General features: G+C 53.2%; 1 protein-coding gene across 1 annotated transcript; it reads left to right on the top strand.

Moving 5' to 3' along the window:
* The first annotated feature begins 257 nt into the window (after window positions 1-257).
* SOCS1 (suppressor of cytokine signaling 1) lies at window positions 258-6070 on the top strand. The gene is made up of 2 exons (XM_015409927.1): window positions 258-462; window positions 5011-6070. The coding sequence occupies exon 2, from the start codon at window positions 5086-5088 to the stop codon at window positions 5686-5688; it is 603 nt and encodes a 200-aa protein (XP_015265413.1). The 5' UTR covers window positions 258-462; window positions 5011-5085; the 3' UTR covers window positions 5689-6070.
* The last annotated feature ends 10092 nt before the right edge of the window (window positions 6071-16162 follow it).

Below are 16162 nucleotides of genomic sequence, written 5' to 3'. Positions count from 1 at the left end.
CCCTCCGGGAGGTCTCCCGGCCCCGCCGGGGGAGGGGGTGGAGAGAGCGAGAGAGCGACCTCCCGGCCGTGCGCCGCGGAGTGCGCTCTGCCTGCCTGCCTGGCTGCAGCCGCGGTCGGTCGGAGGCGGCGACGGAGGCGCGGGAGGGAGGGAAAGCGAAAGTGCGGGGCGGCCACGTGGTTTCCGAGAAGCGCGGAGCGGAGCCGGCGAGCAGGAAAAGCCGCGGCGGAGCTTCTTAAGCGGCAGAGGCGGCGATGAGCCGGAGGGACCCGCCGAGCTGCGGCCGCTGCAGAGGAGCCCGACGACGAGGCGCAGGAGCAGCCGGAGCCGGAGCCGCAGCCACCGCCGGGCCGAGCATGTTGCCGGCGCGGGCCCAGCTCGGGAGGAGGCGGAGGACGGCGACGCGGACAGCCCCCCGCCGGGACCGGGCCCAGCAGCAGCAGCAGCGCCCGCGGGCAGACGGTGAGGCCAGGAGCCCGCGGTTGGGGGACGGCGGGGGCGCATCGGCGCGCCCTGCCCGGCACGATTCGGGGTCGCGCGGAAAGGGCAACCGTGTGCCATGCCGGCATGCAAGGGGTCGGGACCCCGCTCGGATCCTGGACGGTTGCGGAGTGCCCAGCTGCAGCGGCGGAGGACTTCTCCAAACAGCGCTCCAGATGTTAGGGGAGAGGCCCCCCCCATGTGTTGCAGAGCAGAGCTGCAGGGCCAATGCTCCCTCTAAGCTGTGGAGTCTTGCGAGCAAAAATCCAACTTTGTGAGCTGCTACTGGCATGAAAGCAAATTTGGCTCCTGCATTAAATCGGTTTGCTCTGGAGCCGTCCATCCTTCCTGAGCGGAGACACAAACGTGTGAGCCGGAGGCTAAGAAACGGTGAGCTGGCTCACACTCAACTCAGCTTAGAGGGAACACTGCTGCAGGGACTGAGGGCTTCTCAAAGGCAGTGCTCCAGATGTTAGTCCCAGGCGGGGTATCCGCGTTGGTCTGAAGCAGCAGAACCAATTTAGAGTCCCCACCTTCCAGACCCAACACAGGTTTATTCCAGGTGTGACCTGTCATGTGCAAGGCACCCTTCTTCAGATCTCTTGCGGTGCCGAAGTGCCGGGGCTTGAGGACTTCTTAAAGACAATACTCCAGATGTTGGAGGAGACTGTTCCCTCTAAGCTGAGCTCGTGCGAGCTAGCTCACAGTTGTTTTAGCCTCCGGCTCACACATTTTTGTCTTGGCTCAGGAAGGAGGGCTCCAGAGCAAGCTAACTTATGCAGCAGCCAAACGGCTCGCTCACAACTTTAATCCTGGTAGATCACCGAGTAGAATTTTTGCTCAGAAGTCTCCACAGCTTAGAGGGAGCGTTGGAGGAGAGCCCCCAAATTTGTGGCAGCGCTGAGCGGCAGGGATTGAGGACTCGCCCCCCCTTTAAAATAGAAGCTTCCAGATGTTGGGGAGGTCTGACCTCTGTTGAGCCGCTGAACCGAAGGAACTGAGGGCGCTCCCCCTTTACAAGGCAGTGCTCCAGATGTTTGGGGGAGGCTCAAAAATCCGTGGCTAATGCCGAGCGCAGGGACTGGGGACTTTTCTCGGGCAGTGCTCCAGATATTCTGGGAGGCCCCAAATCCAATCCGTTCCAGTGCTGAACTGCAGGGATGGGGGCTTCTCCCCCTCTTTCCCCTAAGGCAGTGCACTCCAGGTGCTTTGGGAGGGCCCCAGATCTTTGCCGATTGCCTCTCTGCCCACAGCACCCCCCACCTACCCCCCCACGCTTCCCAGGGCTCCTGCACGCTCCCACTTTCCTCTGAGTTTTGTGCTTGTGGGTCAGGTGGGAGGCAGGGTGGAGTTCAGTGGGGCAGAGGCCGAGGCCCTTTTCCAAAGCAGAGGCGGATGATTAATACAGCCCCGTAGGTGGGTGTGAAGCCAGCTTCGGAATTGCACAGAGCTCTTCTCGAGGCGGGTGGGACGAAGGGTTTTGCTCAAGAGCCCACGTGGGAGACCCGCCTGGTGGGTTGCGACCGTGCTTCCAAGCGGTGGCATTCGCGAAGGGCTGAGCTTTTCCGGTTCTGGGAAGCCCATGACTCTGGAGAAGGGGGATCCGTCGTGTTTCCCAGCAGTGCTCCCTCTAAGCTGTGGAGTCTTGTGAGCAAAAATTCTACTTTGGGAGCTCCTGGCGTTACAGTTGTGAGCGAGCGATTTGGCTCCTGCATAAATTAGTTTGCTCTGGAGCCACATCCTTCCTGAGCAGAGACAAAAATGGGTGAGCCAGAGGCTAAAAAAACTGAACCGGCTCACACGAACTTCAGCTTAGAGGGAACACTGCTTGCCGCCCTCTTCTGCCCTGGGCCGCCCGACCTCCTTCCAAATTTTGTAAGCGTGCTTCGTCATTGGCGGGGCAGTGCAGAATTTCCGACTCCCAGTCTTATTCACCGTGGCTTGCCCAACAGTGAGACGCGATGACACAGACCTCGTGTTTGCACCTGGGGTGACCAGAGCGCCACGGCAGGATCGGAGCCCCAACCTTTAGCTCTTGGTTTCTCCCCCCCCCTTCCCTCCCTCTCTCCTTCTTCCTGACAGCACAGGAGAAAGCTCTCAGTCCTGCCAATAAAAACTTGGAATCCGGTAGCTCAGCCGCTGGCTAGAAATGCAGCTCAGGAAAGTCTCCAGGTACCTGAGAGAGTCAGTTTCTGAGAATGCGCGGCGGATTCTCGACTATCTGCCCGCCCAGATCTATAAACAGAGAGTGAGGGATAAATCCTGAAATCTATGCTTGCCAGTAAGGTCAAGGCGCGCAAGGGAGAGATATTGAACTGGGCTGTCTTGGGGAGACGGGCCAAGCATTCGTCCCTGGCTCAACACCCACCCGGTTTCCAGACACTGCACTGGGGGGGGAGGATTTGGCCCTGGCATTGAAAGATATATCAATAATAGGAAGCCATTTCAAGCTGGACCACTTAAAAGCGCAAGTGATGTCGAAAGAAAGAGAGAAAACCCTTGGAGCAGAAGGATGGATGCTTTGAGGTTGGCTGGTGTGTACTGGGTGAGATTATGGGATGGGGGCTAGGGAGGGGAGGGGCAACTCCTCCCGGTTGATTTCTGCTTCTTGAAGGAGATCGAGGATTACTCAGGAACTTGGCCGCTCCAAAGCCACACATTCGGTGGTGCACAAAGGGCCCCATTCATTCCGACCAGCTGTTTCCACTTTGGAGGACGAACAGCAGAGAGATCGCCTCCTTCCCTGCTGTGTTTCTCACACTCTGAAACCACATAAGCTGCGGCTTGAGCTTCAGCTTTGAGGCAGGGCCCGGGGTGGGGCGTGGCGGCAAGCCAGATCTTTTTTTTTTTTTTTTGGCTGTTAATTAACCATTCGGAAAGTTGGTGGAGAAGTTTGACACTTGGACTTTGCGCCTGGAGTGTGCGGGCTAAAATGGGAAAGGGACCAGGAAGCCGGACCACGAACCGTTTATCCCCCCTTTCCCCCTCCCTTACTGAAGGAGGGAAAGAAATAACTTTCCGGGTCCAGGTGCCATTTCTCACCCTTTTGGGAAACCGTTCTGGACGGCCGAGTTTCAGATGGGTGCTTGCAGTTTGAGAATGCTTGAGGGGAGAGAGAGCCGCTATCGGGTTTAATCAAGCTGATGGGAACAGCGGTCTTCTGAATAAGCGCTTCCCATCAATGGCCTTGTGATGCATTTTGCGGCCAGGAGAGGAAAACCACGTTCAGGCGCGTGCCGTGCGCCTCGCGATTAGCTAGCAGTTTCCTCTTGCCGGCTTTCTTGGCTTTCTCTGACAAGGGGAGCCGGCTCCGTTCGAGTCCAGCCGCACCTTTGAGACCCCCGCAAGACTTGTGGTCATAGACAGTGTTCCCTCTAAGCTGGGTTAGTGTGAGCTAGCTCACAGTTTTCTAGCCTCCGGCTCACACATTTTCTCAGCTCAGGAAGGATGGGGCTCCAGAGCAAACTGATTTATGCCGTAGCCAAATGGCTCGCTCAGAAATTTAATACCAGGAGCTCACAAAGTAGGATTTTTGCTCACAAGACTCCACAGCTTAGAGGGAGCATTGGTCATAGATCCAGAGGAGTCACACCTGTTAGTCTGTTGCTGCGAAACAGTAAAAAGCCCAGCAGCACCTTTAAGGCTAACAAACTTCATTTTAGCATAAGCTTTTGAGAAACACAGCTCTCTTCGTCGGATGCATCTGATGAAGAGAGCTGTGTTTCTCGAAAGCTTATGCTACAATAAAGTTTGTTAGCCTTAAAGGTGCTGCTGGGCTTTTTACTCCTTTTACAGGATTTATGGGACATCAGCTTTCGACAGTCATAGCGCTCTAAAATATTCTTGGTCTCTTAAGATGCCAGTGGACTCGAACCTGGCTCTTTGCTTTCTTTCAGAGGGTAGTCATGGCAGTCTGCCGTAGAGCAGCTAGATTATTTATTGATCTCGCGCCTTTCACCCCAGCGGGGCCCCAGAAGCAACTCACATCGTTTCCCTCTCCTCCATTTTCTCCTCACAACAACCCTGCGAGGTAGGTGAGGCTGAGAGTGTGTGACTGGCCCAAGGCCACCCAGCGAGCTTCCGGGGCACAAGTGGGGGATTCGGACCTGAATCTCCCAGATTCGAGTCTGGCACTTTAACCACCACTTTAACTACCCAGCAAGCTTCCAGGGCGCAAGTGGGGGATTCGGACCTGAATTTCCCAGATTCGAGGCCGACACTTTAACCGCCACACCATGCTGGCCCTCTTTGAGTCCAGTAGCCCCTTGGAGATGTACGAGAGATTTGGGGACCGAACTTCCAAGAGTCAAAGCTACCAAAAATCTTGCTAGGCTGTAAGGCACTTCTGAGCCCGGATCTTAGCTTTCTTTGTTTTCTCTTTCTAAGCCAGAGGGGAACGTGGCACGGCCTGCCTCCTCCAAATCCGCAGTTCTTTCGTCAGTGTCTTGGTGCTAAGTTGTTTATAGAGTGACTGACGTTTTTGGCTTGCTTTGCGGGGAATCTAACCGCCTCTTCTGTCTCGGCTTTCAGGAGCGCTCCAAGCCAGCCGCCCTTCCTTGGCCCCTGACACGATGGAAGACCACCCCGGCTGGTCTACGGTATAGAATGGTAGCGCATAGCAGCCTGACGCCTGAGAATGCCAGTGCGACGGAGCTGCGGCGGCGTCTGGAGCCCCCCGGGCGAGACCCTTCCTGGCCCCGGGTCCCCCACGGCCTGGCCAGTCCGGACACCCACTTCCACACCTTCCGCTCCCAGGCAGACTTCAGCAGCATCATCCACACCAGTGCCATGCTGGAGGCGTGCGGCTTCTACTGGGGGCCGTTGTCTGTCAGCGCTGCCCACGAGAAGCTCCGGGGGGAGCCGGTGGGCACCTTCCTCCTCCGGGACAGCCGGCAGAAGAACTGCTTCTTCACGGTTAGTGTTAAGACCGCCTCGGGCCCTACCAGCATCCGGGTCATCTTTCAGGCGGGCCGCTTCAGCTTGGACGGTAGCAAAGAGGATTTTGACTGTCTCTTCAAGCTGCTGGAACATTACGTGAGCTCCTCGCGGAAAGTCCTGGTCGCCCCCCTGCGCAAAGTCCGCATGCGCTCCTTGCAGGAACTGTGCCGCAAAAGCATCATGACCGCGCTCGGGGGAGAGAGTCTAAGCCGCGTCCCCCTCAATCCGGTTTTAAAGGATTACCTGGCGTCTTTTCCATTTAAGTTGTGAAAACTCTGCATTAAACCTCCATGAATGAGCGAGAAGGGCCAGCGGTACCTCCGGGCACTGGAGCATCGGGGTTCTCCCCCCACAAGTGTGGCCACTACAGTCTCAAGGGCCACATGGGAGGAATCCACTTGTGCATTGGAAAACGTGGTCCTAGGGGTTGTGGAAAAGGCTGAGCGCTTGGAAGGGTCTTCCGTGTGGTTGACAAATGCACGAAGAAATCCAACGTCTGGGTTTTCAGGAACTTATTGGACGCGAACCCGTCTATTTTTGTAGCAGTTCCGCTGGACTGGGTGACGGCGCTTGAGAACACTTGACTTTCGATGTTTACACACAAATGGGGGAAAAAAACTCTTTGCACAATTTGGGGCTCTGGGAAGCCCTGGGTGGGTGGTAATTTTCTGCTGTGCAGAATGTTTTGTAATTTTATATATATATAAATATATAATATTTTTTAAAGGGTGATAATAAAACTTTATTGTGAACTTTTTGTAAAAAACCCCAACAACCTTATTTTCTCTGGTCTTTAACTGCGTGGGATTCGGATTGAACCACTAAGGTGTGATATTTGTTAGTTTGGAGCAGGGTGCGGGTGGGATGGGTCAGACACCACCCCTCCCCGGTTACGAAGTCCGATTCTTAGTTTCGCCAGTTTGGTGTAGTGGTTAAGTGTGCGGACTCTAATCTGGGAGAACTGGGTTTGATTTCCCCACTCCTCCACTTGCAGCTGCTGGATGACCTTGGGCAAGCTGTAGTTCTGATAAGAGCTGTTCTTGAAAAAGAGCAGTTTCTGTCAGAGCTCTCTCAGCCCCACCTCCCTCCCAGGGTGTCTGTTGTGGGGAGGGGAAGGGAAAGGAGTTTGCAAGCAGTTCTGAGACACCTTTGGGTAGTGAAGGGCCATGGGGTATAAATCCAATCTCTTCTTCTTCTTCTATTGGGATGCTGGGATGAGAGCCAGTTTGGTGTAGTGGTTAAGTGTGCGGACTCTAATCTGGGAGAACTGGGTTTGATTTCCCCACTCCTCCACTTGCACCTGCTGGATGACCTTGGGCAAGCCGTAGTTCTGACAAGAGCTGTCCTTGAAAGGGCAGTTCTCTCAGAGCTCTCTCGGCCCCACCTTCCTCACAGGGTGTCTGTTGCGGGGAGGGGAAGGGAAAGGAGTTTGTAAGCCGCTCTGAGACTCCGAGTGAAGGGCAGGGGGTATAAGTCCAATCTCTTCTTCTTCTGTAACAAGTATTTGGCCTCAGAGATCCCTAAGGAAAATGTAAGATAAATTTTTTTAAAAAGTACTCAACTTCTAATTCCCACAAAATCCTACAGTCTTATCACATCCTGCACTAAGTCGCAGCCAACTTAAGCTGACCCATCGAGGGGCTTTCAAGGCATGAGATGGACAGATGTGGTTTGCCATTGCCTGCCTCTGCATAGTGGCCTCCTCAGTCATCTCCCGTGCGAGTACCAACCAGGGCTGATGAACCAGGGCTAGCCTGAACCACTCCAGGTCAGGTCTGTCCCTCCTTAGTGGTCTCTTTTCTAAATGGAAAAGTCTCAGGCTCTCCAAGCCTTTCCTCCCTGGAAAGACACTTCCAACCAATGCTCCCTCTAAGCTGTGGAGTCTTGTGAGCAAAAATACTACTTTGTGAGCTACTGGCATTAAAGTTCTGAGCGAGCAATTTGGCTGCTGCATAAGTTAGTTTGCTCTGGAGCCATCCTGCCTGAGCTAAGACAGAAATGTGTGAGCTGGAGGCTAAAAAACTATGAGCTAGCTCACACTAACTCAGCTTAGTTTTAATCATCTTCTTTGCCCTCTTCTGCGGTATCCCCAGAACTGTGCACTGTACTTCAAAGGAGGACCCATCCTGGCTCTGTTCACAGGCGTTAAAGTATCAGGTGCTTTGCTTGCAGCCATTCCCCTAGTTATTCCAGCTGTGGCGTTTGCCTCTTTCACCACCCCTGCTGTTGACATTTTCATCGAGCTGTCCACTACAACCCCAAGATCTCGCTCACGCAGTCTGTGCTGGTTCAGACCCCTTAACTGTCAGCTGCTGCCACTGGGTACAGTCCCCAGGACCTCCTGCTTGTAGAACAAGTACCATTCCACGGGACTAAAACGGTCAGAGCAGAACAGCTTGTTGCTGTACAGTTCAACGTGCCAGTCCAGCCCTTCTTAAGCAGGCCTGTAGGCAGGATTTTGTGGCTTTTGGCAAGTGCTGGCGAAACGCCAGATGCTACAATGCCAAGACCACGGCCATAGAGCCCAGAAAATCTACAACAACTAATTATTTTTCTGGTGGGGCCGAAGTTCTCAGGGCAGAAAGAAAAGCCATTTAGCCGATAGAAAAGCTGTTACCAGGATAGATCTCTGAATTGCAACCACTTCAGGTGACAGCTCTCAGCTGCTGCAAGTTAATCACTTCTGCCAGCCTACGCCACAATCCTGAGAACAAGTTGGCAGGTGGGGGTGATGACTTCTATAGTCAAGAAAACATAACACTTAGGCAGGAAAACTTTCTGAAAGGAGACCAGTTTCTTGACACAGAGTTAGAAGGGGAGACTAGAGGTCACCTACTCCAACCTCCTTGCTCAGTGTGGGAATTAGTCAACTCCAAAACCCCAGTCTGCTTAAAGGAATGCACACCTTTTTAAAAATGTTTTTAAATTATTGAAAAAAGCATTTACAGGAGACATTCTTGTGGGGCTGTGTCTTTAAGAAAGGGGGCAGAGCCCCCCGAAGCCCCACTGTTGCTATGGGCCTTTTCTTAAGACGTTGGCCGTGATCTTTTATATGTGCTGTGAGAGTCATGGAGACACAGAGACTATCTTTGGGGGAAGAATGCTGGAGACGTGCGCTTCTAGCTTCACGAAGTTTCAGCAGATAGGATTCAAGAACCTGGAATTCGAGGCCAGATTCACAAAGAAGCATTCCATTTCCCCACCTTTGCCCTCCCACGCATTTTCCCCGTCTGCAGGATATTCTTTCTGCTTTGGTACACCTGGTGAGCAGTTCGGAAAAATGACGCCCAGTTTGCCAAAGGGATGCAGTTTGTGTCTCGTTCAGCTAAAGGTACGGGCCTCTGGATGCTGCCTCGCCTGACTTGTTGCCACGTTTCGTCCTGCGAAAAGATAACCAAGCTGCAAATGTGACGGCCCATCGTGACGGGTTTCCCAGGGTCTTGCAAGCCACAGCTTAGGGAGGGAAGAGCCGGTCCATCCATTAGACGCACCTAGGCAGTTGCCTAGGGCGCCAGGGTTGGAGGGCCGCCCAAACCAGCCCTGTAGTGTTCTCCCTCCCTCTTTGGAGTTGGGGCCTTTTTGCCTCCCAAATCTGGCCCCGCTGAGAGGTGCAGCCTCCACCGGCGTTAGCAGGGATACAGTTTCCCCGTGGGATGCAATGGGGGGGGGGGATGGACAGCAATGCTCCCTCTAAGCTGTGGAGTCTTGTGAGCAAAAATTCTACTTTGTGGGCTACCGGCATGAAAGTTCTGGGTGGGTGATTTAGCAGCCGCAAAAATTAGTTTGCTCCGGAGTCGTCCCTGCTGGAGCGAAGACGCAACTGAGCTGGAGGCTAAAAAAACTGTGAGCTGGCTCACACTGACTCAGCGTAGAGGGAACACTGATGGACAGCGTCCCCTACACTGCAGGGGTGTGTACGTGAAGTCCTTTGCCTTGGGATGGCCCTGCTGGAGGGAGGCATCAGGGTTGCCAGAGGGCAGAAGGTGGCTAGGATGGGCACCTGCATCCTGCCCCATGACGCCCCTTTCCCCCGGCCCAGGGCAACTGAGCTGTTTGCTTCTATGAAGCTGGACAAAGCGGCAACAATGAAGCCCCCCCCACACACACACACAGGGGGGACCTCTTTTCTTGTCCCCTCGCCATGTTTAGGAGCAGATAGTTTTTTGGCCAGAGCCGTGAAATAGCACAACACGGCCCTGATGTGACCGACCAGAGTCGTCCTCCTTTACGAGGCAGAAGACAGGGACAGTTGGGTAAAGGATCGGGACCAACAGGGTTCAGCGTCAAAAAAATCGTTTGCCTTGGAAGTACAGAAGCTTTAGGCAGTACCCTGGATCCTCCACATTTCCCGGTTAACGGGAAGATGCTGTCCAAACCAATTACAAAGATGATCTGACGCGAACGGTAACGAAGGAAAGAAATTCTGCTTACAAAAATAGAAGCACATCTTGCAGGACATATTCATGTAGGCGCATCTAACTTATTGTGAACAGATTAACTTCTAAAAACGTTGGTTTGCCACAGCTCCAAGCCCAGGTAGAAAGAGAAGAGAGGTCCTATATAAGAAGAAGAGAATGGATTTATACCTTGCCCTTCACTACCCAAGGGAGTCTCAGACCGGGTTACAATCTCCTTTCCCTTCCCTTCCCCTCCCCACGACAGGCACCCTGTAAGGCAGGTGGGGCTGAGGGAGCTCTGACAGAAACTGCTCTTTTTTCAAGAACAGCTCTGATGGAACCATGGCTTGCCCAAGGTCATTCAGCAGGTGCAAGTGGAGGAGTGGGGAATCAAACCCGTTTCTCCCAGATTAGAGTCCGCGCACTTAACCACTACACCAAACTGGCTCTCTTTCAAGGACAGCTCTTATCAGAACTAGGGCTTGCCCAAGGTCAGCCAGCAGGTGCAAGTGGAGGAGTGGGGAATCAAACCTGGTTCTACCAGATTAGAGTCTGTGCACTTAACCACTAAACCAAACTGGCTCTTTTTCAAGGACAGCTCTTATCAGAACTACGGCTTGCCCAAGGTCATCCAGCAGGTGCAAGTGGAGGAGTGGGGAATCAAACCCAGTTCTCCCAGATTAGAGTCCGCGCACTTAACCACGACACCAAACTGGCTCTCTTTCAAGGACAGCTCTTATCAGAACTATGGCTTGCCCAAGGTCATCCAGCAGGTGCAAGTGGAGGAGTGGGGAATCAAACCCGGTTCTCCCAGATTAGAGTCCGTGCACTTAACCACTACACCAAACTGGCTCTCTTTCAAGAACAGCTCTGATAGAACTAGGGCTTGCCCAAAGTCATCCAGCAGGGGCAAGTGGAGGAGTGGGGAATCAAACCCGGTTCTCCCAGATTAGAGTCCGCGCACTTCACCACTACACCAAGCTGGCTCTCACACCAAAGTGGGAAAGCAAGCGAGGGTCAAGGAGGCTCAACATCTAACCGGCGAGAGGGTGGCGCCAACTGCCAAGTGTACCTGAGTGAGGGAGAATTCTCCTCACCCTTTCCCTCCCAGGTCCTCTGGCAAGCAGAGTTGCAATGCCCAACGCAGGGAACGTGTCCTTTAATGACCCGGCTGCTCACAGGAGAAGACAGCCGCTCTCAGCCAAGGAGTTGCGCACGGATGCTCACGCATGAGGATTTCTGCTGGCGCACAGGGACCCCCTGAATGTTGCTATTGCCTCATCGGGCAGCTGTGCTGTGTCGAAAGGCACCCTCCGAAGTCCAAGTTTTGGGAATAACATGGGATGTGCCAGGTGGCCACCTAGAGCCAAGTAATGCCAATGCGCGCACGCGCATACCCTGCCCGCACCCAACGCAAGACAAAAATCCTCCCTAGAATTGCTCCTCTCCAAGCCCCGCCAAAACAAACAGGTGTGCGGCCGCCGTTGACAACCCAAAAGCATTTCCCCTCCCCTGCGTGAGCCAGTTCTCGCCCAGCTAGAGCAACAGATGTCCTTTGACATTCCTGTTGCGCAATCTCTCTTCCTAGGAATCGAGGACCACGTGAGTGCTAAATGCAGCTCGGCTGACAGAGCCGTCCCGGGCACCCTGCGGCTGAGGCTTGTCTGGCAAACGGTTTGCCCGCCACCCTTGGCTTGCCTCGAGTGAGGCCAGGCTGCAGAGGGGGCACGAGGCAGGTAGGAGGAAAGAAATAAAAAAGGACACTGCACAACTTGGAAAACCCAGATGATTTGGGGGTTGGAGCGCCTTCCCTCTGAGGAAAGGCTGAAGAGTGTGGGACTTTTCAGTTTGGAAACGAGACGACTAAGAAGGGACATGAGAGAGGCTTATCAAATTAGGCATGGGGTGGAGAGAGTGGACAGAGAGAAAATTCTCCTCCCTCTCCCAAAACACTAGAACTCGAGGGCGTCTGATGAAGCTGACGGGCAGTAGGTTCAGGACGGACAGAAGGAAACACTACTTTACACAGCGAGCGATTAAAATGTGGGATTCGCTACCAGAGGATATAGTGATGGCGACAGGAATAAACAGCTTTAAAAGGGGATTCGTGGAGAAAAAGTCTATCAGTGGCTACTAGCTCATCTCCAGATTACAGAGATCAGTTCCCCTGGGGGAAAATGGATGCTTTGGAGGGAGAACCGGATATGGAACAATTGATTGGTTCAGCATAGGAAAAGGAGTACGACAAGGATGTGGTATATTGTCCCCTTGCTTATTTAGTATATATGCAGAGTACATCATGCGAAATGCTGGTCTGGATGAATCACAAGCGGGAATTAAGATTGCTGGGGAAAAGATCAACAACCTCAGATATGCAGACGATACCACTCTCATGGCAGAAAGTGAAGAGGACCTGAAGAGCCTCAAGAACAGCTGTGCCAGAGCTACGGCTTGCCCAAGGTCATCCAGCAGGTGCAAGTGGAGGAGTGGGGAAACAAACCCGGTTCTCCCAGATTAGAGTCCGCACACTTAACCACTATGCCAAACTGGTTTATAAAGCATGCAAACACCACCCCCCACCCCACAGCCACCCACTCCCAAGGATAGGCTATTTACATTACACTACTTATCTATTGGTCTACTCCAGGATCCTGATAAGATATTGTTCTAGAGTAGCAAGCTCAACCAGTTCCAGGTATACCTTGAGGGCTGACTTAGGCTGAATACGTAACAGGTTGATTGGTGGATTGAATTCACTTGTACTCTGCCTTTCTGCCCAATTGTTGTCCTCTTCTCCGTTTTTATCCTCACTACAACCCTGCGAGGTAGCTTACGCTGAGAGGGTGTGACTGGACACAGGACGTCCAGCGGGCTTCCCCGGCACAAGCAGGGATTCGAACTCAGGTCTTCCAGATACTCGCCCAACAGCCTTAACAACACTGGTGCCCCCCTGTGTGATTGGTTAAGCCACCTGTGTGTCCAGTCTGGCTTCGGCCTGCTCACGTGTTCCCTTTTACCCGCTGCATTTTGCCCCATGGCCGCATCGGAGCGGAGCTTATCCACGGCCTACCTGCGACATAATCACTTTGTTGCCGGCCAGGGGAGGTTCATAAATTTTCTGATCTCGGTGATTAAGAAAGCTGCTTGCTTCCTCGGGAGTACACTTAATAGCAGTGCCCTTTTCCTCCGAGCTTTTGGCCTAATTGTCTAATTGCAAAGTCCTTCCCTTGCTACCAGTGGCGGGGGTGGGGGGGAATGGGCCCTCCTGCGCTTCAGGACTTTAAGGAGTTATGAAGAGAACAAAAAACTACAGTACATGTAATTTGCGCTCGAATTAATTGGCCGGCCTTTTTAATAGCCTTTTTTTTTTTCAGAGCAGCAAGAGACGCGAACCTGCCTTCCTGGAAAAATGAGGCAAGCTGTATCCAAGGTTCCGGGGCTGAAATTCACGGCTGCCCGTTTCTCTCCCCGCCCCCAAGACAGTGTGGAGTAATGGTTAGAGCATCAGACTAGCATCTGGGAGATACAAGATGGAAGGATGGTGAGAGGGCTGGAATCCAAGTCTTATGAGGAAAGGCCGAAAGAGTTGGGTCTGTTCAGCCTGGGAAAGAGAAGACTTAGAGGGGACACGATTGCTGTCTTCAAATATCTGAAGGGCTGTCATGTAGAAGGAGCGGATCTATTCTCTCTTGCTCCGGATTGCAAGACTCGATCTCATGGGTGGAAATGACAAGGGGGTCGTTACCAGCTAAATATCAGGAGAAACTTCCTAACTGGGTTGAGCAGTGAAACAGACTGCCTCGGGAGGTGGTGGATGCTCCTTTGCTGGACGTTTTCAAGCGGAGGCTGGACAACCCTCTTTCGGGTTTGTTGTAGGGCTCTCTTTCGGCTCTGCTCCTGCAGAGTGCAGGGGGTTGGACTAGGTGACCTGCAAGACCCCTTCCAACTCTTAACATTCTATGATTCTAAGGCCATTGCAATATTTCTACCTGTGATTAACTTTACCTGTGAATTTTTACCTGTCTATTGATTGTGTCATAGGAAAATTTGTTCTAAGTACTATATATGTCATATCTTTATATTTCATTAAATCATTGCTTTTTGGTGTTTAAATTTGGGCACGTGTGTTTTTTTCTTCTTGTTAGCATCTGGGAGAGACAGGTTCGAATCCCCACTCATGTAAAGGAAGCTCGCTGGGTGACCTAGGGCCAATCACACCCTGTCATCCTGGCCTACCTCACAGGGTTGTTGTGAGGATAAGGTGGAGGGAAGGATTTGGGAGAGCCAGGTTTCAATCCCCACTCGTGCCACGGAAGCTTGCAGGGCGACCTTGGGCCAGTTACACCCTCTCCGCCTCGTCTACCTCACAGGGTTGTTGTGAGGACAAAGCAGAAGAAAAGAGGAGGATGTCAGCTGCTTTTGGGTTCCTGTTGGCAAGGAAAGCGGGATAGAAATGGAGTAAACAAAACGAAATAAATAACATAAAGCCGAACCGTACCCCAGGCTCTCAGTCCTCATTTCCCCAGACGTTCCTACAGTTCCCTTTTGGTTACATCTCCAAACAGACAAAAATTCAGCCCTCAGGAAGGAAGAAGGTTGTGTTCTCCAGCAAGAGACAGGCCTCCCCTCTGGGAGAAGAGTCTTCATTCTGGCCAACAGCAATCCAAACACAGTTTGTGGACTCTATACCCGCCCACCCAGCAGTTCGAAAGCAATAAATTACATCATGATGCTAGTAGATAAATTGGGTACCTGCCTTAGATGGCAGGGAGCACCCTTCCTCATTAAGGGGGTGGAACATCGGTGGCAAGTGAAGAACTTCGATGGCGAGCAGCGAAAAATGGCGCTCAAGCACAACATCGGTGAGCTGTGACCAGACGTCGGCAGGCGGAGCAAGGAGACACAGGGGAGCGTGAGGCGCAGGCGGAGCCACGATGTACAGAGCCAAGGCCACGCTGATACGAGCCGTGCGCCGAATGGACCTACCAGCCGACACCGAGGATCGCAAGAAGGAGAAAAGCACCTAGCCAGCAATAGCCAGCAGCCGAACCAGGAGTGAGAAGTACAACAACTCCTTCCACAGGGTGCCGGTAGGGTAGTCCCCACCCCGATTGAAATGTGGCCATAGATAGGGTAAATTAAGAATACTGTAAGCCGCTCAGAGACCCCTGGGGGGGGGGGTTCGAGCGGGATAGAAACCGAAATAATAAATAAATAAATAAATATACGACGTCATGCTAGGCCTGCTGTAAAACCTGAGTTGTAAGACCGGGGACAATATTTGATAGGGCTGACGACATTTCGCTCTGGAAAGGATTCGGAAGACAGAAAGACCTTCCTGGCACAGAAAGGCTGGGATGGAGAACACCTCACCTACCTGTATGAAAAGTCTGCTTGTCACCCAGGATCTGTGCCAGAAAGAGACCGGTGGGCAACCCCAGTCCAGGGGAGGACATGGAAGGGAGGGAGGGAGGGAGGGAGGAAGGAGAGGGCCGTTGGTTGAATGGTGTCCCATCACCCCCAAATCGCCTACTTTGGACTTCAAGCATAAGAAGAGCCCTGCTGGATCAGACCAGTGAGGGTCCATCTAGTCCGGCATCCTGTCTCACACAGTGGCCAACCAGTTCCTCTGGAGGGCTAATTACAGGGCACAGAGGCTGAGGCCTTCCCCTGAGAAGGACATCAGAAGAGCCGTCCTGGATCAGACCAGTGAGGGTCCATCTACTCCAGCATCCTGTCTCACATAGTGGCCAACCAGTTCCTCTGGAGGGCCAACAATGGGGCAGAAAGGCCAAGGCCTTCCCCTGAGAAGAACCTCAGAAGAGCCCTGCTGGGTCAGACCAGTGAGGGTCCATCTAGTCCAGCATCCTGTCCACACAGTGGCCAACCAGTTCCTCTGGAGGGCCAACAACAGGGCACAGAGGCTGAGGCCTTCCCCTGAGAAGAACATCAGAAGAGCCGTCCTGGATCAGACCAGTGAGGATCCATCTACTCCAGCGTCCTGTCTCACACAGGATGTCAACCATTTCCTCTGGAGGGCCAACAATGGGGCAGAGAGGCCCAGGCCTTCCCCTGATAAGAACCTCAGAAGAGCCCTGCTGGATCAGACCAGTGAGGGTCCATCTAGTCCAGCATCCTGTCCACACAGTGGCCAACCAGTTCCTCTGGAGGGCCAACAACAGGGCACAGAGGCTGAGGCCTTCCCCTGATGTTGCCTCCTAGCTCTGGGATTCAAAGGCTGGCTGCCTCTGAATGTGGAGGTCCTTTTGGTCACCGTGGCTCAAAGCCACCGATAGACCTCTCCTCCGGGAATCTCATCTAATCCCCTTCAAAGCCGTCCATGCCTG

The sequence above is a fragment of the Gekko japonicus genome, unplaced genomic scaffold, assembly GCF_001447785.1.
Source record: "Gekko japonicus isolate JY-2015 unplaced genomic scaffold, Gekko_japonicus_V1.1 scaffold78, whole genome shotgun sequence".
Lineage (NCBI taxonomy): Eukaryota > Metazoa > Chordata > Lepidosauria > Squamata > Gekkonidae > Gekko > Gekko japonicus.
Note: the sequence above shows the minus strand (reverse complement) of the source record. Positions and strands in the feature narration are given on the sequence as shown.